Raw genomic sequence first — 21934 nt, 5'->3', positions numbered from 1 at the left:
ACTCACACCATTAACTTGGTAGTTTGCCAAAAGGATATACTGCAGTACTTTAGGTACTACTGAGAGGTACTGCACAGTATGGATGTGGTCCCCATTTGTTTATTTATTATTTTTAAAGGGTCTTTTTATTTTAGGTGTTTATTTTGAGAGACAGTGAGCAAGCGAGCATGAGCAGGGGAGGAGGAGAGAGAGGGGGAGAGAATCCCAAGCAGGCATTGCACTTTAAGCGCAGAGCCTGACGCGGGGCTCGATACCACAACTATGAGATCATGACCTGAGCCCAAATCAAGAGTTTAATGTTTAACTGACTGAGCTGCCCACGTGCTCCCAAAAGGCTTTCTTCTTAAAGGGTCCTGTGAGGGGTGCCTGCGTGGCTCAATCGGTTAAGAATCTGATTCTTGGTTTCAGCCCGGGTCACAATCTCACGGTTTTGTGGGTTTGAGCCCAGCATCAGGCTCCATACTGACAGTGCAGAGCCTGCTTGGAATTCCCTCCCCCTCTCTCTCTGCTCCTCCCCCACTCATGCTGTCTCTCTCAAAATAAATAAACTAAAAAAAATTTTTAAAGGGCCCCATAAGATACAGAGCAGGGAACTATATCTGCCACTCAAGGATCAATACTTCTATTCACAGCTGTATAAAAGAAAAATAAGAGCCACATATACAATTTAAAATTGTCTATTATCAGGGTGCCTTGGTAGCTCAGTTGGTTGAGTATCCGACCTTTGATTTTGGCTTAGGTCATGACCTCACTGTTTGTGAGTTCAAGCTCTGCATCAGGCTCTGGGCAGACAGTGTGAAGCCTGCTTGGGATTCTCTCTCTCCCTTGCTCTCTGCCCCACCCCTGCTCACTTGCTCTCATTATCTCTCTCAGAATAAACATTTAAAATGATATCTAGTATCTACATCAGAAAAGTAAAGAAATAGGTGAAATATTTTTAATATATTTTAACATAATATATATATAAAATATTTCAATAAGCAACTAATATAAACTTACTAAGGAGACATTTTACTTTTTTTATACTAAGTCTTTGAGATGCAGAGTGAATTTTATACTCAACATTGCATTGTCATTCAGACTAGCAATATTTCAGAAGCTCAAAAGCCACAAGTAATGGTCACATTACTGGACAGTGTTGCTCTAGGTATTATGATTGTATAATATGTAAAGTTATTATATCCTTGTTGAATTAACAAAGCCACTGCAATTCTTCCTTATACTCATTAACAATATCATTCATAATATACGCTTACATAACATAGTTCATCTACAAATGCTCAGCTATTCTGAGACTCTGAGTCTAGAAAATGTTTTGCAATCAGATCATCCAAGATAGAGCTTTGGTTCCCTACCAAGTTCATGCTGGTCTCTTGTCTGGAAACCATCAGTATCTACATAGCCACAGGCTGATATTCACTACCTCAGTTAGTCAGGTGTGCAGGTGGAACAGACTGAGGGGGCCAGCTTTCTTTGCTAAGACAGTTACCACTCATCCATCTACCTATGGCCCAGCTTCCAAAAGTCTATTGACATCTTCTGTCATGTTCTCTTTGTCCTTATGGAGGTTATGCCTTTCTTTATTCCCTGACTTTAATTTTACTACATTAAGAGAGAGTGAAAATAAAACATGTATTCAATTGACCATGTTTATCTAGAAATTGCTCTTATGATTAGGGGCTGGCTGGTTTATTTGAAAATCTATACATTCATGAGAAGATAACTTATCTACAGATACAAACTTTTTCAAGCTTTAAAGATTTACTCCAATCAGAAATCCAGATATAAACAATATATAATATTTTAATAAAAAAACCAATTTGCTCTTAAAATTTCTTAAGAACATTTTGTATTTAGAATATTCCTATGCATACAATGAATCAGTTATATTAACATGAAAAGTTAATAATGTTCTTGAACACTAACTCTGCTCCCTCTAGATGAACTGTAAAAAACTGTCTCACCCTAATTCAATTGTGTTGTATATTTGCTGTGTGAGCTTTAAGTAAATATTTGGACTCTAGCCTCCAGAGGTTTTAGTTTTTATGGGAATCTGAAGAACTGGCACATAAAACAACTGTTAACCTGTCTGTCACTGTTCTGATTAAACCTAAGGGGAACCTGGATTTACCAGCACCTTCCAGAGTAAAAGTTACCAAGTGCTGTGAAAACAGAATTCATGATATTATAAAACTTGTAATAGGATAGACTATGCTCATTAATGTGTTCCCTGAAAGACACAAAATTCTTCAGCAGTACTGTGAATGTCTTAGTTTTTTAAAACTAATTTAACTTTGTATTCTGTTTGACATGTAAGTCACCCTTTTAAAAATGAGAACTCCGTCAATTTTATTTGTCCTTTTAAGATTATTTTTTCCCTTCAGTTCACATTAGACCAGAGCAGCGTGGTTCTAATCTTTTCAGCTAGAACCCATTCACAGAAAACAGCCCATTGTACTCTTTCAACAACATTTTTTAAGCCAATGCATACATTTCTATTTTCTTTTTTAAAGTTAACACAATTTTTCAGTACTTTTTTTTCTTCAAGTATTTACTGACTACTATCTTGTAGCAGGCATTGCTAGATTCTAAGAAAAATAAGATTAATAAAACATATTCTCTGTCTTCAAAAACTTCATAGTCTAGCATGAGAGATCAGTAAATATAAAGCATTATGATACGTACTGCAATAAAGGTATGACCAAAGTACTATGGGAAGCCCAGAGGAAAGAAGGATTAATTCTTTCTGGAAATGATGGTGGAAGGAACTGGATTTTCCCAGTGAGAAGAGGTAAAAGGAAGTGTTCCAAGCAGAAGGAACAACATGAAAAAGGGCACAAGGACACAGCTCCTTTGGGAAACAATAAGAAGCCTGGTGTGACTAAAACATGAGATTCCTACAGAGTAATAGTAGGAGCTATGAGAAGGAATTTGAATTTTTTGTTATAATGAAGGCAATGAAAAAGCATAAAACCAGGAAAGAGATGGGATTTGTGTCTTAGAAAACTCTATGGCTCTATAAGTGAATGACTAGAGAAGGGGAACAGAAGGCAGGCAGGAAAACCAATTAAAAGGTTATTGTACCAGACTAGGTGGAACTCTCCACAGTAATTCTGGAACTGGAAAGAAGGGAATGAATGGATTTGACATGCCTTGTAGAGGTAGAATCACTTGGACAGGATGGCTATTTGGATGCAGAAGGTAAAGAAAGAAGAGTCAAGGATTCCACCATGTACTTTGGCTTATATGATGATTTAATGTAAACAGAAAACAACAAAGTTTAAAAAAATAAGCTCTACACTGAGATATCAGCAAGTATCTGCAAGATATTCAAGTGAAGAGATCCAGGAGGCAGTTGGAAGTAAGGGTCTCAGCTAAAAAATATAGTCAATACCAAGAATATGGATTTTTGGAATTATCAACATAAAGATGACATTTGCAGTCATATAAGCAGATAAAGTTTCAAGAAAAGGAAATGCTGCCAAATTCTGCACACTACAAAAAAAAAAGTCAGATGATTAATATGTAAGGCAAAACTTGAAACAAATCTTTTAAAAGAAAATATGGGGAAATATTTTCATGATCATGAAGTGAGAACAAATTTCCTAAATAAGACACACAAAAAGCACCAATCATAAAAGATCAACAAATTCAGCTACTTTAAAACACCCTAAGAAAGAGTGAAAGGACAATGCACAAAGTGAGAAATTATCTCCAACACATATAACTGACAAAGGACTAGTTTGCAGAATATGTAAAGAGCTCTTGCGAATCAGAAAAAAAGGTAGACAATCTAATAGAAAAAAAAAGGAAAATAGAAGAATAGGCACTTCACCAAAAAAGATACCCGAATAAACATAAGGGGCTCAATTTCACCACTAGTCAAGAAAACACAAATCAAAACCACAATGAGGTATTACATATCCAGTATATTGACAAAATTTTTAAAAGTCTAAAAATAAGAAGCTTTGGCAAAGATATGGATCAACTGGAATTCTCATACACTATTTGGGAATATAAATTAATGCAACCAATTTGGAACCTGTGCCAATATCTAGTCAAGTAGAAAATATGCATTCCCTATGGCTCAGAAATTTCACTCCTAGGATATACTCTAGAGATTTGCATCTTTATGTGCATCAGGATACACATATAAGAATGTTCAGAGCAGCACCACTGTGATTATCCCAAACTGGAAACATGACAAATGCCTTTCAACAGAACAGATCAATTAATTGTGGTATATTCACACATTGGAATACTATACAGCATACAAACAGAAGCTACTGATACACACAATAAAATGAATCAATCTTGTAATTTTAAGTGGAATAAAATTACAAAAATGACACAATATAATTCTATTCATAAATAATACAATATAATAAAATTCAAATAGGCTAAACAAATCCATATTGTTTAGGAATGCATACACAGTGATTGAGAAATGCAAGAAAACAGTTACTATAAATAATAAGATAGTTGTTACTTCACAGGAGACCAAAATGACTGTAATGGGCAAGGGATATTCTCAAGGAATTCTGCAGTCCCAATGTTCTATTCTTTGACCTCACTGGTGGTGATTACATGATGTTAAGTTGATAACCATTTGATTAAATGTACATATAAATTTTATGGACTTTTAAATATGCAACTTAAAAAAAATTTAATGAACTAAATTTTGAAATGGTCCTACATTTAACAAGAGATGTAATAATAAGAAGTAACCAGAAAGGTCTTGATTCTAAGGACGATTAAAGGAGATTAAGAAAACATGCTATTGAATTCATTCAGAAGTAACTCTGAATACCACAAAAAAAAAAAAAAAGACAATTCTGTATCTGACATGAATTACATTTAAATCTGTTTCAAGGCTGATGACTGGATTTCATTCTTTCATTTGAGACCTACCTTGTGTCTGGCACCGTGCCAAGGACTTGCAGTACAGGAAAACTTAGTCCTACCTCTTAGACTTTTCTCAGCACTAGGACCCCCATTGACTTCTAATCTTTCTTGGGATAAAAGATTTAGCTATTTTATTGATTGGAATACAATGAGGCAGGGAGAATCTCAGTTCCAAATGTAGAAATAAAAAGGCATGCAGTAATTAACAGGTGCTAATCTGAGTATGTGATACAGTTCATGCCTCAAGTGAGGAAATACAGGGAGAATATGGATGCTAGATGTTTTCTCTTCCAAACATTAAGGAACATGAACAAACAACCTTTATTTTTCACATCAGGCAAGAGAAGGACTGAGATCAATAGCAGGAATACAAGGGTGAGGTCAGGGTTTTTAAAAACTGAAACAATAAAGATACAATTTAAACACGACTTCTGCTTTTTGCTTTTCAGGAAAGAAAGCCTGTATCTATGAAGTGATGTGATCTCTATAACTCAACTTTTTAACCCATTTTAAAATTTCAGACTTGGCTCTGAAAAAATAAAATTTACCCTAAAAAGGCAGTATTTGCTATCTGTGAGATTTAAAAAATTAAGCTACAAACTTCAAAGAGAGAAGAAGTTCCCAAGTTAGTATAATTAGAATATAAGATCCCAAATATCCGTTTACAAATTATTAAGGCTCATACACAGAGCCATTAATCTAATTTCAACTCTTTGTCTGGTTTACACAGTTTTCTCTGGGTTAGAACTCCTATAATGTAGCAAAGCAATATTCTAAGGAGCAAAAAGGATTCAATCAAGAGCAAACAACACATAAACATGAACCAACCAGTAAGGAATTTTAAAATTACTTAGAAATGAGCAATTAGTAGGGAATTAAAATTAATACGAAACTGAAAGGGTAGACAGACCTGGTATCAGACTAGTACTCTCACTTAATGCTCTATTAAAATCTTTCTGAACTCTCACCAAGATTGAAGTGATGCTCAGAAACATAAAGGTAATAATGTCCCAGGAAATAATTTTCAGTTACCAAAGCTCAAATTTTATAACTCGAATTTAGATAAAGCATGTTTTGTTGATAACCTGGTAATTGGATTGTCAAGTGATACGGTTGGGGGTCTTTTAATTAATGTTTGCTAATATGCTGAAAATTTTAGGTAGCTTTTACAGCAAAAGACACGGGATCTGAAGACGGAGTACCAGGCCTGCCACCTACCATCTATGTAACGTTGAGTAAATAATCAAACCACTCTGAGTCTCACACCAACCAACCTTGCAAGACTTGAGAGCAGATAAAGAAAATACATACAACTGATATTGTAGGAACTCCAGAAGTATGGAGTCAGTTTCCTTAACATACTACAAAAACTACTTTCAGCAAACTAACGCATATTTTTATCCATGTTTTATTATGGAAAAAAATTTAAACTACAAAAGTCTAGTAAAATGAAGTTACATGTATTCTCATTAGCTTCAACAATTACCCATTCATGGCTAACCTGGTTTTATCTATATTCCACTCATTCCTTCTCTTCCTCTATTATATTTTGAAGCAAGTCCCAGATATCATATCATTAACATCCTAAGAGCTAAAATCCAGTGGCTTCTTCTCAGTGGATGTACAGGTATATGAAGTCCAACAGAGAGGTCTGAGCTAGTAATGTGAATTTGAGTGTCACCAATAACGAAATCAAGAGTTGAAGCTATAGCTCTGCATAAAGGTCAAATATGCATGCTTAGGAAACAAGATGACAGACTTTTCCTTGATGCTCCTTTGACAAAAATATCTACATAAAGCATAATTCTTCCATCAAAAAAGAAACTACAGATTTTCAAAGGCCTATAAAACTTCTACATCCTACGACTGTAATTGTTTTTCTGCCTTAAAAAGGTGTCCCTATATTAGTACTCACTAAAGGATTTAACAAAAATCCCTAAAACACAGACATAATTTATGTAACAAATTTACACACTGGTATTGTAATCAACCCCAAATCTACTTTTCAAACTATTTAAAAGCATGTTCCTCCATGTAAATTTTCTGTTCCGCTTGAAGTTTACATATGTTTTACACTTTCTTTTCTATGTATACTTCACAATAAAAATTTTTAAGTAAATTTTAAAAAGAAAATTTGATTCCTACATTTAAATAGCTATGACAGACGATGGTATATCTCATAAGCGTTCAGAGCTTTGAACACACATGAGAATATTTGCATACTAAAAATATTTTATAAGCTCTTTAGACACCAAGTTATTGAATCAGAGGCCATTTATTCCTACATTTTCATTAATCTAATGCAAACTATCAAAATTAGTTATTATTCATATTCCACTTCAATCCTGAAAAAAATGTGACTCGAGCTCCTTATGGCCTAATTTTACAATCCACGTTAAAAGAATTTCTAAAATTTTCTAAAACAGTTTCATAAGCTGTCCAATAAAGATTAACCTTTGAAATATGAAGTATTTATGACCTTTGGAATGAAATGGAACTTTGTGTCTTTGATTATATTAGCCACCAAGTAAATTGTCCCAAGGGGATAGGAGGCGTAAAATTTTTAGAAACACGATAGATTGTCAATGGTTAAATTATGATGGGTCACCACTGATTAAATAGAGCTAAGTATTATTTGATTAGAAAGAACTCCAAAATATCTTAAAGCATATCCTTATCTTTGAACTAATAGTCCTAGAAACCTGAATGTACAATTTCATAAATAGAGGGATATACATTTTAGTTGTGAACACACGTACACATCTGTGCTTTATTTTTTCCTAAGAAATAATCAGATGTATTAAAAGCAGTTTCAACTTCGTCTACATTATGTAACTGCCATTTCACCTAAGTTACTGAAGGATTTTTGGAAAATATTTTTAATTTTCACAGGCTTTTGAAAGACTGCACCTAATGTATTTTAAATGAAATCCAACTCATTTTTAAAGCATGATTAAACAATTAGGTCAAAATGGCATGTCCCCCTCCCTCACAAAACAATCCAATTCTTTTTTCAGATATCAGTAAATATCAACAAGATAATTAAGGCATAATTGCTTTTTCAGGAATGGTTTACTAAACACAGCTAAATGCAAAGCCTCTCCTTTTCAAAAAAAAAAAAAAAAAAAAAAAGCATATTCCAGACACCCACACATTTAATTAAACAGGTTCTTTCTTAAAGATAATAGAGATGTTTTCTTGTTGTATTCACCTTTTAGTTGCTTTCTACTTTAATATTATATTGTTGAATATAACTATTCTTTAGTTAAATCTAATCAGTTTTTTTTTTCATTCTTATTTTAGACATTAAAATGTATGGGGGAAGGGAAAAGAAGTGTGGAAAATATAGAATAACTTGAGAATTTGATAGGTTTTCAATTAAGGAATTTCATAAAGATATCTTGTTGCTGTTCTTAAATTAATTCTGCATCAGAAGCCAAGTGATTTTTTCGGTCTTGAATAGTAATGATACAGATTTTCTCTACCAATAATGTATATATTAACTACATTTAATATATCGGATACAATTTTATTTCTGTATTTCTAAAGAAAATCTGAGAGCCTGTTAAGGCTTAATTAATAACATCAATAACAATTCTGCCAAAGTAGTGGTTTTATCATTTATCTTCACAATCGAAAGAAATCTGTTTATTTGTGAAACTGCTATTTTGAACAAATACATGAGAAAACTAGTAATTTTCTTTTGACACAAGAAATGAAACCACTGCTTTTTTAGCCCAATAATGTAGCAGACATGAATTTGCTGACATACAGTGTCTTTTTACCTGCTTTCCCGCTCACGTAAATACTCCATAGCTTTAACGATTTTTTTCCCCCTCAAAAACACTGTTTTCACAATCTAGGGAAACGTCTCCATATACTCTCAGTAGCTACTGAAGACTGAAAAGTTCTACAACAAACGAGGTTACTTCACTGAATCTTTTCAGAGCGTCAGTAAATGAATGCGGTGCTCCCACGACAGTTTTGAGTTCTAAAATTCCTTAAAAATCACCAATAGGAGTTATCCTTTACGCCTCACGGCACCTCACACGTGTTCACTTCAGGGTGGACTTTTCTGCCCCTGGAGTTTGAGCAGAGAACACAAACTAGGAGTAAAAAACACGAAGATTTCGTTGGGTGCTCAACGAAAGAAAACTGTTGAGTAAGCAACTGTCTTCGCGTTGCTAAATCTCCTTAAGTTGCCTCACTTGTGTCACGAACACCCAACCCAAACAGAACAAACCTCTCCCCTCCCGAGAAGGGCGAGCTGAATGCGAGCGGTTCTGCCCATTAACAGGTGGCCGGGCCGGGAGGGGCCTTCCGCGCTCCCGCCGCCGCCGCCGCCGCCGCCGCCCGGGGACGCCCTCCCCTCACCCGGCCTGGGCACCTCGGGCCGCCCCCGCCGCGGCCACGCACCCACCCCTCTCCCCGCTAGCTCCCGCGCCCTGGTGGCCTGCGGTGCCCCAGTGCCTTTCGGGTTCCTGGTTTCCACCCAGCGCCACGGGCCCTCGGCACAGACGGGGAGGCCCTGGGAGAAGCACGTGCCTCTTTTCGAAGCCTCCTTTCCCCGGGGCGGGAACTCCCGCCGGGTCTCCGCGCGCCCGGCCACCGGGGCCCGTCTGCTGAAGTACGCAGGCGCCGAACCTTCTGGACGCCGCCGAGTGGCCGGGCCACGGGGACGCGTCTGACCTACCCACCAGCAACTTGGCCCAAGTGTGAAGTTCTGGAGCGCCCCAGGCCAAGCGGGGCCAACTAACAAATGCGACCGAACGGAGGCCCAAGGGTTTGAGTACCTTGCTCCGGAGGCCACACAGTTGTCTGAGCAGGCGCAAAGCCGGGTCTCCTGGTGTCATTCCCCCGAACAGCCAAGAGGACCGCTGCCCCCCGCCCCCAGAACCCGCCTCGGAACGGCGGGTGGGGGCAGCGTAGCACCCCATTCATTCTAGCGCCACTGGCAGCTGCTGCGTGAACCGGGGCGGGACGGGCAGGGTGGGCTGAGGGGAGCGCCCGGGAAGCCCTCCAACCCGGGTGCCCAGGCCCGTGCAGCGCGGGCTGGAAGCCTCTTTGCTCCGGCCATCGCCCCGGCCTCTCTGGCACGTGCGGGCCCCGCACCCGAGGGGCCACGGCACACCCGGCGGGTCGGCCTTGGCTCCGCCTTTAACTGGAGGCGCTGCCCAAGGCGGAGCCCGCGCGGGCGCGGCCCGGCCCTGCGCTCGGGGTCTTCCTCCGGGGGCGGCGCCGGCGGGCCGCGGCTGCGCCCTCCCGCGGGCCTCTGCTGAGTCGGGGATAATGGGTTTGTTGGAGTGGGGAGGCGCAGTGCGCCCGAGCCGGGCCTACGGAGTCCAGAGGGAGGACGCGGCCGAAGAGGCTTTTCTGTAACCGGAGCTCGCGGCCCTAAGACCTTGCTCCGCGCGGGACTCTGAGGGAGGGCTCGTTCTCCAAACCCGGCCTCGCGTTGTGTTCTCAGGTCTTACACGGAATAAACAGAATAGGGTGTGTTGGTCACTTCGCAGGAAACTTTTCGTTGTTTCCTTATTTCCTTCCCGTCCGTGGGCAAGTTGAGCAGCTTCTGGGCCTTACACCCAGTAGGTTTGGGGCCGAACAGAATCTGGACAGCTCCGGGTCCCTGGGTTTTCTGGACGGATCATCCCACCCCATCCCCACCTCTTTCCTGGTCTTCTCTCAGGACAAGATGGAACCGTCCTTTCCGACCCCCTGCTGCAAGTGGGGAGTCTTCTTCCCCTGCCAAAGTGAAACGCGTCCTTGTCGGCTTTCCTAGATCTTAATGTTTGCGTTGGAAAGAAACTTCACAATACGCAAAAGATAACTTGGCTACTTATGGCAAGGGCCTGGGGGTTTAGAGGGACATCTTAGCACATGGAAGGAATGACTCGGATCCCCTAGTCGCCGTGAAGCCACGCGGGACAGCTCAGCAGAAAGGAAGGTTGTCTGCTGCCAACAAGCAGGACACGGATCGGTTTTTTGTCGTTTTGTTTTCTTTTCCTTTTGGCTCAGCTCTGAAAGCATTACAGAGCTATCCTTTCCCGCCTCCCGACCCTCTTTCCCTCCCCCTCTTCTGTCTGGTGCAGGCAATTAGGGTGAAGAAATCAGTGCCAGGTTCCTGCCTCTGAAGAGAAAGGAATTGCTTCGGGAATTGAGTCCTGACACCTGTCTCTGTCCAGGATGGCGAGAGGGGATGCGGGGTCAAAACGCCCGCGGGAAGGGGCCGACCTGACTGGGAGGGGAGAACACTCCCTAAGAGACCATCTCTGGAGACTCCTTTTGCCACGTCCTCCCTCCCTATCATTTGGCCTTCTGCTTCCCACAGGTCGTTAACACGCGAGGGTATTAACACGGGACTTTTTCCCCTCCTTTTAGGCTCCCCGAGTCCAGGACCTGGGGGCTGGAATCAGAAGAGCAACACTGACAAGCCGTTCATTAATTTGCATTTATTTTCGGGAAATAATGTAGATAAAAGGGGAGGAGGGGGACTGCCTTACATTTCAACAAGTAATTTGTGATCTTCACATCGGACAAATCAAATTTACAAATTACTTTCCCACCTACTGGACGAAAAGGCCAAAGCCAAAATTGATACACAGGCGCGGGCTCTCCGCAGATTTCGGAGAATGAAGGTGCACTAAAAACTCACTAGACGAAACAGGGTTGTTTAAAAAGAGAGAAGCCGACAGAGGAATTGGAACTAGGGTTTGGGGCCTGGGTTGACTTGTTTGTTTTTCCATAATGCCGTAGTTTTGTTTGTTTTTTGTTTTGTTTTGTTTTGTTTTGTTTTGTGATTGGTCTCTACACCGGAACTGCGATTCTGTGCTTCGACCGGGTGAAGGGCTCAGCCCTGCGTCCCCGCCCAGCCTAGCCCCCTCCCCTGTACCCTGACTTGGTCGTTTCCTTCACACTCTCGGACCCTCTCTATCCTCCGCGCCCAGCTTCCTGGAACCAAAAGGTTCTCTTTAATAAATACACAGAGGGAGAAGGTGTGAGAGAGCAGGACAGCTTTGCAACAACTGAAAAAATAAAAGCGCCATCGTTTAAGGAAGAGAGGGAGGGGGACAGAGGGAAAATATTTTTTGCTTTTGTTTTATATATATGTGTGTATATATATGTATATATATGCTGTATATATCTTAAAGTTCTATTTCCTGGGCGCTAAGACGAGATATGCTCAGTTCAACCAACAGCAACTAAAAAGTTTAAGTGGTCCCTGGAACGGACCCGACTATGTACAGCATTCCCGCCGAGGCGGAAGCTTGAGCCAGTTCTACGCAGGGCGGGGCTGTGCGCGAGAGGCTAGGGACGCGCTCCTCCCTCCAGCCGTGCCCCAGCGCATCCCGCTGGGGAGGAGAAGACGCCGGAAAGCTCTGGCCTGCAGCCGGGGAGCGGGACCAAGGGCTGCTGAAGGGGCGGTAGTCTGCAAGCGAGAAACACTTAGCGGTTGTTTTGATTTGGGGTAGAGTGTGGGTGCACTCCAGTGGGCAGACACATGCCAGTTAGTGATTCCAGTGTCCAGAAAGAATAAATAAAAGTGTACGGTTCAAACAGAGAGTCAGAGCAAGAGCCTCCGAAGGCTGCAAGTGCATAATAACTGCCCAGAAACACCAGAGGAGAGTGACTTAGGAGTTCGTTAGGGGATGAGGAAGAGAGCACACAGCTCTCCCCATATAGAACTTGTGGGCCAAGCCAAAGCACCTGTCCCCTCATCCAAGGGGTGGGCGGGTCTGCACATCCCCCAAACAAAGTGGCAGAAAGATGAGGGCGGCAGTGCAGGCAAAGGGCATCTTTCAGGGGCATGAAAATTCAGGTCTGCAGAAGCCGAGGCAAAGGCGGGCGGTGCAGCAGCAGCAACAGGACGGGGACCACGGAGGGCGCAGGTAGTTGCGTTTCATCTCCTCTTCCTCCCACTCCTGGGCTCACAAGACCTGGAACCGCCATGAGGCTTGGTCCTTATAGTCCAGACAGTCGGGCGAATTGAAGTTGAGTTTCCAAGCCGAGGAAGCAGCGGCGGCGCCAGGCTCCTTGTAATCCAAGCAGTCGCCAGAGTTGAAGGCGAGCCCTGAGCCGCCGTAGCCCTGGTGGTGGTGGTGATGATGGTGGTGATGATGGCCTGAGGACTGGCTCAACGGATGGTGCGCGTGAGGATGGTGGTGATGGTGGCCGGCCATGGAGGAGGGTGCCATAGGGCTGAGCTGGTGCGGGTGGTGGTGCGAGTGCATGGGCGCTAGATAGGAGCTGCAGTCCACGCCGCCAAAGTAGGAAGACGAGGGCGCGGGGTAGCCCTGCCCGTAGCTGCCGCCCTGGCCGTAGGACATGGGATAAGAGGCTGCAGCCGAGGCGGCGCCTGCAGCAACCGAGCGCTGCATGCACGACGCGTTGCTAGGCGCGGCCAAGGGCTCGGGCACTGACACCGACGCGGGCGCTGAGCCCGGCGAGATGGAGGCCGGACTCCAGATGGATGAGGCAGCCGGCGTACTCAACGACGACGGGACTGCCACCGCCGGGTTCCCGCCCAGGCCTGCCGCCGCTGCCGCCGCTGGGTTGGCGGAGGCGCTGGATCCTGAGCTGGAGGACGAGGCGGAGCTGGACACAGCGGGAGGCGTGAACTGGCCGCTGCTTTCCGAGCCCGAGCTCTCCCGCACCGGGGACGACTTCTTCTTGGCTGGGCGGCTCTTGGTCCCGCTCCCGCTCTGCTGCTGCTGGCGGCATTTGGCACGGCGGTTCTTGAACCAGACCTGCAGCGGGCCGAGTCAGGGAGAGGGTGTCAGGGGGGCGAGTAGAGCCTGCTACTCCCCGGCCCCTGTACCCACCGCCCGGCTTAGGATCTCTTATCCCTCTCCAACGGCGGCCTCCACCCCTCCTCATCTCCCACCGGGCCAGCCCCTGCCCCTGCTTTCCCAGCTCCTCCGCCCTCCCCCAACCTTCAGATCAAAGATCCTCCTCTGGCAAAGTAGGGACGTGCACCTCCCCACCCCCAGCGCCACTCTGCCCTAGGGCGGAACATTCGCGTCTGTCCAGCCAGAAGTTCAGCCATGTCTAAACTCTGCTGTTGGCTGCTTCCCAACAGCCTCATGTATGTTTGGAGGCCCTGTCTTCTATGAATAGAGCTGAGGAAACTGCGGAGAGGCACGAAGGAGAGCGCAGGACAGTCACCAAGTCTGAGGTGGGAGGCAGTCGTCCCCTGGAGGCCCAGCGTTGGGCAAAGCGAGAATTTGAGCGGATGCAGGAGCAAGGCGGGGAGGCTGAACAGAGGCAGTACTCGGGGGACTAGGGAAGGAAGCCTGAGCAGAATTTCGTTGGGCTTCTTGGTTCCAAGTGGGGAACCAAATGGGACAAAGTTCTCACTTCTCTTGGAGGGCCCTGGTACATGGCACAACATTCTTGGTTCTTTCTCGAGCCTCGAGGGAAAGCAGGCGAGATAAAAGGCCCTTGAGGAGAGTTCTGAGTTACAATCCAAACAGTATTTTCACCGCAAAAACAGAAACAGCAAAGCCGGTAGCCGGGTTTTGTGTTCGGCATCCTCTCTGGGCAAAGGAAACATCTAATCAAACCTGCGCCACCCAGGGAGCGCACTCCGACAGGGCACCAGGCTCTGGCCAAGCTCCACTCTTCCATTTCCAGGATCCCCGGGATGCAAGGCAAGTGCGAAGGCACAATTCAAGACCCCAAAGAAAACTGCCAAATCCTGGAATGGCCGAAGAAGCAGGGGCAAGTGTCGGGCCCTCTGGGCACTTTACGTTAGGAAACCTTGCTTATCCTCCCAAAATCATAAAAAGGATTTTCAATACCGAAGGCGCCCTGGGACCAAGGGTCGAATCCAGTGCTCTAAGCTAGTGCCTTTGACTTTGCCCCTCTTCCAGGCCCGGGCTGAGCGCTAGGGGGAGTCTGACAGGAATTGCCCAGTCTGTAAGCCCGCCCCACACCAGACCACCCTTCCCAGGCCCTCTCCAACTAGTCCCAGAGCCCCTACCCTGACCCAGGAGCCCTGGGCGCGCACACCTGAACTCTGGACTCCGGCAGGTTGATCTTGAGCGCCACCTCCTCGCGCATGAAGATGTCAGGGTAACGAGTCTTGGCGAAGAGCGCCTCGAGCACGTCCAGCTGTGAGCGTGTAAAGGTAGTGCGTTCCCGCCGCTGCTTCCGCGGGGTGGCTGAGGGAACACGCGGGGGCGCCTCGGGTCAGCGGTGGCCACGCGGACCCACGCTAGAGGACGCAGAGAGGCCTCAGGCAGGCCCTGTGCGAGGCCGTTGCAAAAGAGACAGAGCTCCAAGCGAAAGAAAAACTCCCCCGGGAGGCGAGCCTGAGAGGCCACAGGTGGGAGAAAGTACATGCGTGCGACTGAGAACCAGTGGGTCTTCAAGACTTTAGAGTTGCCCCCTTCCCTACTTCTCAGAGGTTAGGAAAGGAAAAGAAGTTATATAATCTCCCTGTTTTCGCCCCCTTGCCCCCAACACACCCCCTGGCTGGAGGATGGTGAAGGGGTGCTCAGAAACACCGCCCGGAAAACACTTTCCGAAAGAATACATGGGGGAGAAGGAGTGGGAGCTAGGAAACAAAACCAAACAAAAAGCCAGGATTCTGCTCAGGCTCTCCACATCCGCAGTGCAAAAGTTGGTGCGAACGACCCATGTAGAGGACAATTTATTTAATTAGGGAGAAAGAACCCCTCTTCCTCATCTCTGCCAGTCATTTCTCATGAGAAAATCTCGGTTCTTCCTGTTAGGGCCTAGAGAGTGTCCAGAATCCTCACTCAATATTGGCGGGGGGGTGGGAGGGGGGGAAGGAATAGATACACATAGTAACACACACACACACACACACACACACACACACACACACACACAAAAAAAAAAAAAAAAAAAAAAAAAAGGCTGCCCATGGGAAACTGCCCGAGGTAAATGCTCCCTGTGCTGGTGGTGGGACCACAACAGGAAACAGGTTGTCCGTGTGGCCAGGCTGGGAAAGCACACATTACACTACTTCACTGCCCAGGCCCAGTTCACCCAGCGGTGACTGCCCTGTGAGCCTGCAGCCTGTGGTGCATTGTAGGCATACTAGCCAACCGGCTCCCTGAGCCTGCTCAGCGACAAAAATGTGTGCTCAAACTCAGAGTCTGGGGATCCCCAAGATTTGCAGGGGCTGGGGGCAGGTACCGGTGCTCACCGGGGTAGCCCACGGAAGGATGCAGGAGGTCCATGGCTGGCCCGGCCAGGCCCAGCCCGTTCATGCCGTATGGGGGTTGTTTGAGGTAAGACATCATGCTAACAGCTGGGTGGAGGCGCCCCGACGGATCCAGGGGGCCGGGGCCTGGCGCAGTGCGGGGCTCCCACTGCGCAGTCCTTCAAGCTCTTTGGCGCCTGGGGGCCCGGCCTATGGAGACAGGAGACACATGTAAACAGTGATTGGGAGCCATCTCGGCTTCCTTGTCTTGTCTGAGGCAAGGAGCCACGGAATGGGGAGGCTACGGAACTTCGGAAGGCGGTCAACTCGGCTCTATAAGGCCTTAGACTAAAAACCACAGCTTCTTTGAAAAAAGTAAGCTTTTCTGGATCATCATCTACTCTTTTTGCACTTGGAAGGGTAAAAGACACTCCTAGGACGTCACTAAGAGTGAGGAGAGGTTAAAAGCAGGGCTAAGCTGGAAAGGTCGGAGCCTGAAAGGCGGAGTGTACAAGGTCCCAAGTCTAGGCAAAATTCTGGTCCGGTAGGAGCAGGCCTCAATACTGCAAAAGCAAACGTTTACTCCGCGCCAGTGAGGCAGGCTGCCCAGGGCATAAGGGGTTGTTTCCTTTTGTTTCAAACCTTTTTGAAAGCGGGACCAAAAGGTAGAGGCTCCAGAGAGCCAAGGTGAGGCACTTCGGGGAGCTCGTAGCGCCTGGGCCTCTCTGAGATGCATTACCCACTTAGAGGAATACATTCCTTCAAAGGTCTCTGCCACTGGGTCCCGGCCCCAGAGCCCACAACCACCCCTCTAGTTAACCTCTCTGTGCCCAGACTTTGAAAGATTGCTCACCGGGAATCCCACCACACCTTAACCGCAGTTACAGGCCCAGGGCCCGCAGAGGCGGCCAGAAGACGCAGAAGGGGCCACTGTAGAGGTGGCGGCTCTAAGACGCGGCGGGAGGTCAGGGGCGCCTGGCCACCGCCGCAGGCCCTTCTTCGCGAATGCGAGCGGGTCCTTCTTTCTGCCCGGTCCTGGCTGCGGACAATGTCGTCCCGGCGGAGGCTGAAAGGTGACCCGCCGAGCTCCCCAAAAGGTCTCACGGATTTGGGAGGCCTCAGTGCAGCGTTCTGGTGTACTCCCTTCCTATCCTACTAGATGAACCCGCGGCCCCATAACCCGATTGAGACAAGTAGGCCTCGGCGGCAGAGCTCGCGCTGACCCGCACTGGAAAGTCGAAGCCTCGCTTCCCCGATTGCCTCCAACCAGAGGCGCTATTCTCAGAGGGTAGGAAATAGAGCTGGGGGAGTGGGACCGGGGCCCCCCGGGGTACCTGTCGCTTCACCCCGCGTCGCGGGAATCCAAAGCAGGCCTGGGCCCCGGGCTAGGAGTTCAGGGAGAGCAGTAAGAGCTAAAGAAGCCACCCTACTCCTATCCATCAGAACCCACGGTCTGGGCTGGGGGAACACAGTTTGCAGGGAAGGGTGAGAGAGGGAAACAGCCAGGGCTCCAGGGCCCAAAGAGTATGGGACGTCAAAACGCGGCGTCTCTGCTAGGCTGCAGCGTGAGTTTTCAAAGACTTTCTTCAAACTTAGCACTTGGTTACTTCGGAGGAGGCGGGGGAGGGGGCGCGGGGCCAACGCAGAGATCTCGGGTCTTCCGCACACCAAGAGGGGAGCGAGGCCGCTCCCCAGCCCCGCCCACCTGCCGGGGACCCAGGAAGCGGGGGCCCGTTTGAGGAAGGGGAGGTAAGAACAACCGACGAGCTCCCGGAGTCTAGGGCGGCCCCACGGGTTTCTCCTTACCTGCCCTCAGCTGCCGGGGCCGCTCACCATCTACCTCGCGCCCTCACACAGACCCGCGCGGGGCAGCCAACCTGCAAAACAGAGCGGCACAGGAATTACTCGCCGGGCCGAGCGGCTGGTCTAGGATCCCTGGATTTCTTTCTTTCCCAACTTCCCTCCTTCCTTCTCTTTCTTTCCAGTGGCTTTGTGCGTGTCCCTCCAGGTTTCACTTTATTGCACAGACACTTTGTTGGCAAAGCCCTACGCGTTCCCGAGACACTACCTCGCCCGGGACCGCGCCGAGGGGCCGCAAGGGGTAGGGTGGGGGTGAAAGGGGCAGAGTTGGGAGGTGGCTCGCGGTTGCAGTTGCACTCCCGGTACAACGTGGAGGCGGTGGGGGCTGGGGAAGTCCTGCAGAGGCACTTTGCAAACTAAATAAATCGAGCGATTTACCTTGTCGGAGTGGCTTGTCTTGCCGGGTTGTTTAGGTGATTGGAAATGTAGCCTGATGAAGATTGATCACCTTTCTACTGCCCTCCCCGGGTATGTGAACGCGAGGTGAGTGCGTAACGGGGCTATGCTGCCAATCCCCGGCCCCGCGCGGGCTGAGTGACAGGGAGCCGGGCAATGGCAGCACGAGCCGGGGGTTACCTCCGTGCGCCCCCGCCCTCCTCCGCCCCCTGCACCCCGCCCTCACCGCCCGCCCGCCCCGCCCCGGTGGCGCGCTAACTCCAGGGCTTGGCTGGCAAACGCCGCGCAGAGCGAGGCGAAGACAGCGAACGCTGCGCCAGAGCCCCGTCCACAGAGAGGGACGCCGGTCCTGAGGCCGCCCCGGGGTCCCCGCCCTTCCCTCGCCCTTTCGGCGCCCGGCAGGGAGTGGCAGAGAGGAGGCGAGGTGCTGGAGAACCGGTTCCCTCTCTCTCTCCCGCGCGCCACCCGGCTCGGCGGCCCGGCTGTGGGCTCGAGGATTCCGGAGCCGCGGGCTGGAGTGGAGGGGGCCCCCGGCCCCTCTCGCGGCGCCGCGGGCCCCAGCGTCTTCTTTCACCGCGCCGCCACCTGCAGACCGACGCCGCGGGCGGCTCGTGCTGGCACAGGCTACTTGGCCGAGCGCAGGAGCAGCTCTAGGTGCGCAGATCCCGCCTCGGCGCCTCGGGATTCCCGCGCCCGGAACGGCACCCGCAGGGGAGGCTCCGCCACTTACCTACTCCTCGGTGTCTCCTGGGGTTCACAGTCCCCACGAAGGGTGTTTGCAAATCTTAGACGCTTCTTCTGAAATGTTGGAAGCCAGCGTCTGCTACCCCTTACACACACACTGCTTCTGAATCGAAAGATTCTGATAGGAAGGAAACTTTCTCTTTCATACTCATTCTCTGTCTTCTTCCCGATCTCCTTCTACCAGGGACAGTCTGGTGGAAAACGTGGCCACAGACCCCTGCCCTCAATTTCTTTCTCACATACCGCTGAAGGAACCTTCTGGGGTTTCCCCGGATTGTTCGTACTGGCGAAGCCCGTTTCCCGGCCGAACAAACTTCTCAAACCCGTGTGCCTGTGTGGACTTTTCAAAGCGCCCAAAATATGTTTTCGCCCCAACCCTGAGCAAGGCAATTCATGTAAGTGGCACCTCCTTCTGAATATTAGGCGCCACTTTACTCCCTTTCGAGGAATTCCTACTCCTTTTCCTAATCCCCCCTCCCCTCCATCCCAACAGGCGGAGTGAAAAGTTTGAACAGGAGTAAGTGTAAGGGCGAGTCAAGGAGCCGCCAGGCGCGTCGCGGTGGGGAGCGCCAGCGCTGCCGGGGCCGCGAGGTCGGGCACCGAGAGCGGACTGGGCTCTGGGTGAGGAGGAGGAGGAGAAGGAGGAGGAGGAGGAGGAGGAGGAGGAGGAGGAGGAGAAGGAAGGGGGAGCCCGCTGAGTGAAAAGGGGCCGCGGCCGCCGCTCATCAAAGTGCTTCCCCCTCCCCCAAGCGACACTTTCCTTTGGAGTCCGAATAAAATACGGTAACAGAATATGATGGAGGGCACACTGTTTCCTTAACTGCTTCTCAAAGGACCCGGGAGATCTTCTTAGGACCTTTAATAAGGCTTTGGTCGGTTCTTTTGTTGATCTCTCAAAATCAACTCCTTCTAATTGAAGTTGGAGCTGAAAGCGAGCTAATGTTCAAAGAAAGTGGCCGCCAGACCAACGAAATTACATTTTTTTTTTTTTTTTTGGACGATGAGGGAACATCTAATCAAAGGGGCAAAGGAGGAGGGGTGGGAGTGGAGGAGTATGAAGGAGAAAAGGAGGTTTTACAAGATCCTTCTCTGGTTCACAAAAGTCAGCGACACGGGCGCTTCTCTCCAGAACAAAGACACCGCAGCCCATTCACAAAAGGGAAAGAAGGAGAGAGAGAGAGACAGAGAGAGAGAGACAGAGAGAGAGAACAATAAAAGAACGAGAGAAAAGGAAAAACATGAGAAAGAAAAAGCTTTAACGGGAAAGAAACTGCTCAGAGCGCAGCGCTGACCCGGGCGGGGACACAACTTAGGCTCTCGCAGGCCCCCGCGGGTAGTAGCCCGCGAGGCCCGCGGCTCAGAGCCCCTGCGATGGTGCAAAGGCTTAAAGAAAGAAATGAAATACACCCGCGCCTTCAGTTCTGGGGAAAGGCGCGGGCAGGAGGGCACTAGTTTGTGAGGGAAGGCTATGCGGGAGTCCTGGAGTGCGCGGCGAAAGCGTCTGCGTCCTCAGCCCGGCGCTGCCTTAGCCCAGGCCTGCGCGCTCTGTGCCTGGGTATAGCCGTCCGGTGCCGGGGTGCATGTCCGTGTCCTAGCCCCGCAACCTCTCGTACTCCTGCCTCCTCCGCGCCCTGTTTCGCCTGCAGCTGCAGCGCGGGGCCGAGGTCCGGCGCGGAGAGGTGGGGCTGCTGTGCGCGCTGGAATGTGCTCAGGCAGTCCCCAGGGCCCGCCACGCGGGAGTCCGGCGCTCTCGCTTCCAGATGCTGCCACGGTCTCGGGGAAGTTGGGAGGTATCAAGTAGCACAGTCCCCCCACCCCCCTAATGAGAGTATTTATCTAATCCCAAATTGCAGGCGAATTTTCTTAATGCTCAACCCATAAAACCCCGGGATTAAGAAAAGAAAGAGAGGGAGAGGGAGGAGTGCTGAGAGGGAGACAGACTGAGATGAAAGTTTCTGGTACGCGGCGTGGAGGACTGAGGCGGCCGTCGCTAGGCAAATGTCCAGGTGGGAGACGCTGGGCCAGAAGCCGCGACCGTTCCAGCAATGGCCGCAGGGCGGGGAGGGGAAGAGGGGGGCATCCCGGAGGGGAGAGCACGTCCACCCAGCTCGAGGCCCCCGGGCCGTGGAGGGGGAGTGGGAGTTGGGCCCTGGGACCCGGATCCAGCACCCAGGTGACCTCGAGGCCGGGCCAGACTCTGGGGGACACTTGGGACAGTGGGAGGGGTTTTGGCTCCGGGGTCGTGGGATCCCGGCCAGGGGCGGAAGTTCTGCATCGGCCTGCGGGCTGTGCCCCAGCCAGCCTGCTGCCAATGCTCCTCCTCCCCAGCGACCCCCGGGCCCATAGCTTCTTTTCCCGCAGCGCGGGCTTTCTGGTTCCGGGCCTCTCGGCACGCTGGGCTTGCGCCTGCGCTCGGCGGGCAACCTCTGGGCACAACGCGACGAAATCGGGACGCGGCGCCTTCGCCCCGGGCCTGACCCCACTAGTCCCAGGGGTCCGCGCTCCGCCGCCGCTGCGGGGCGTGCGGGCGCCACACAGCAGCCCAAATGGAAACCCCGCGAGGCTCGGGACTGGGGCAGGAGGGACAGCAAATGTGGGGCTGGGGAAGGTTTGTCGCTTGACAGGTCGGAAGCGGCGTGGGGGAGCCGCCTCTCCGCGAGTCTCCTCGGGAGGGAAGCTTCCCCGAATCTAGCGTAAATGGGACGGTGATGCTGGCCGCCCAAGCCCCAGGCTGCTTGGGGCTGGCGATTTCATCTGCCTGCTTCCCAGGGGTTAGAGTAGGGTTCTGAGAGCTTCCCCCAGAGAGCGGCAGCTAGCTCCGCTCTCTTACTTGAATAAAGAGGACAAAAACTCAATTTC

At 49.1% G+C, this 21934-nt stretch overlaps 1 protein-coding gene across 11 annotated transcripts; it reads right to left on the bottom strand.

The window, feature by feature from the left end:
• Positions 1-11339: 11339 nt before the first annotated feature.
• OTX1 (orthodenticle homeobox 1) lies at positions 11340-19939 on the bottom strand. 11 transcript variants are annotated; one of them, XM_045054265.1, is made up of 6 exons: positions 19062-19939; positions 17882-17952; positions 16929-17230; positions 16079-16285; positions 14914-15065; positions 11340-13649 (listed from the first exon to the last, which is right to left on the bottom strand). In XM_045054265.1, the coding sequence occupies exons 4-6, from the start codon at positions 16173-16175 to the stop codon at positions 12831-12833; spliced, it is 1068 nt and encodes a 355-aa protein (XP_044910200.1). In that variant the 5' UTR covers positions 16176-16285; positions 16929-17230; positions 17882-17952; positions 19062-19939; the 3' UTR covers positions 11340-12830. The 11 variants fall into 11 exon arrangements, with proteins under 11 accessions (XP_044910200.1, XP_044910201.1, XP_044910202.1 ...); XM_045054266.1 differs by having other exon boundaries at positions 16929-17227; XM_045054267.1 differs by having other exon boundaries at positions 16929-17141.
• Positions 19940-21934: the final 1995 nt, after the last annotated feature.

The sequence above is a fragment of the Felis catus genome, chromosome A3, assembly GCF_018350175.1.
Source record: "Felis catus isolate Fca126 chromosome A3, F.catus_Fca126_mat1.0, whole genome shotgun sequence".
In the NCBI taxonomy this organism is placed as follows: Eukaryota; Metazoa; Chordata; class Mammalia; order Carnivora; family Felidae; genus Felis; species Felis catus.
This window is presented reverse-complemented; position numbering and strand designations above follow the sequence as displayed.

Bases quoted from the DNA above. Each gene is read 5' to 3' on its own strand.
- OTX1 (XM_045054261.1), bottom strand. From the start codon at position 16,175: ATGATGTCTTACCTCAAACAACCCCCATACGGCATGAACGGGCTGGGC. The intron at 15,066-16,078 runs GTGAGCACCGGT...GTGTTCCCTCAG, and splicing joins TCCTTCCGTGGGCTACCCCG to CCACCCCGCGGAAGCAGCGG. The intron at 13,650-14,913 runs GTGTGCGCGCCC...GGCCCGCTGCAG, and splicing joins TGCCGGAGTCCAGAGTTCAG to GTCTGGTTCAAGAACCGCCG.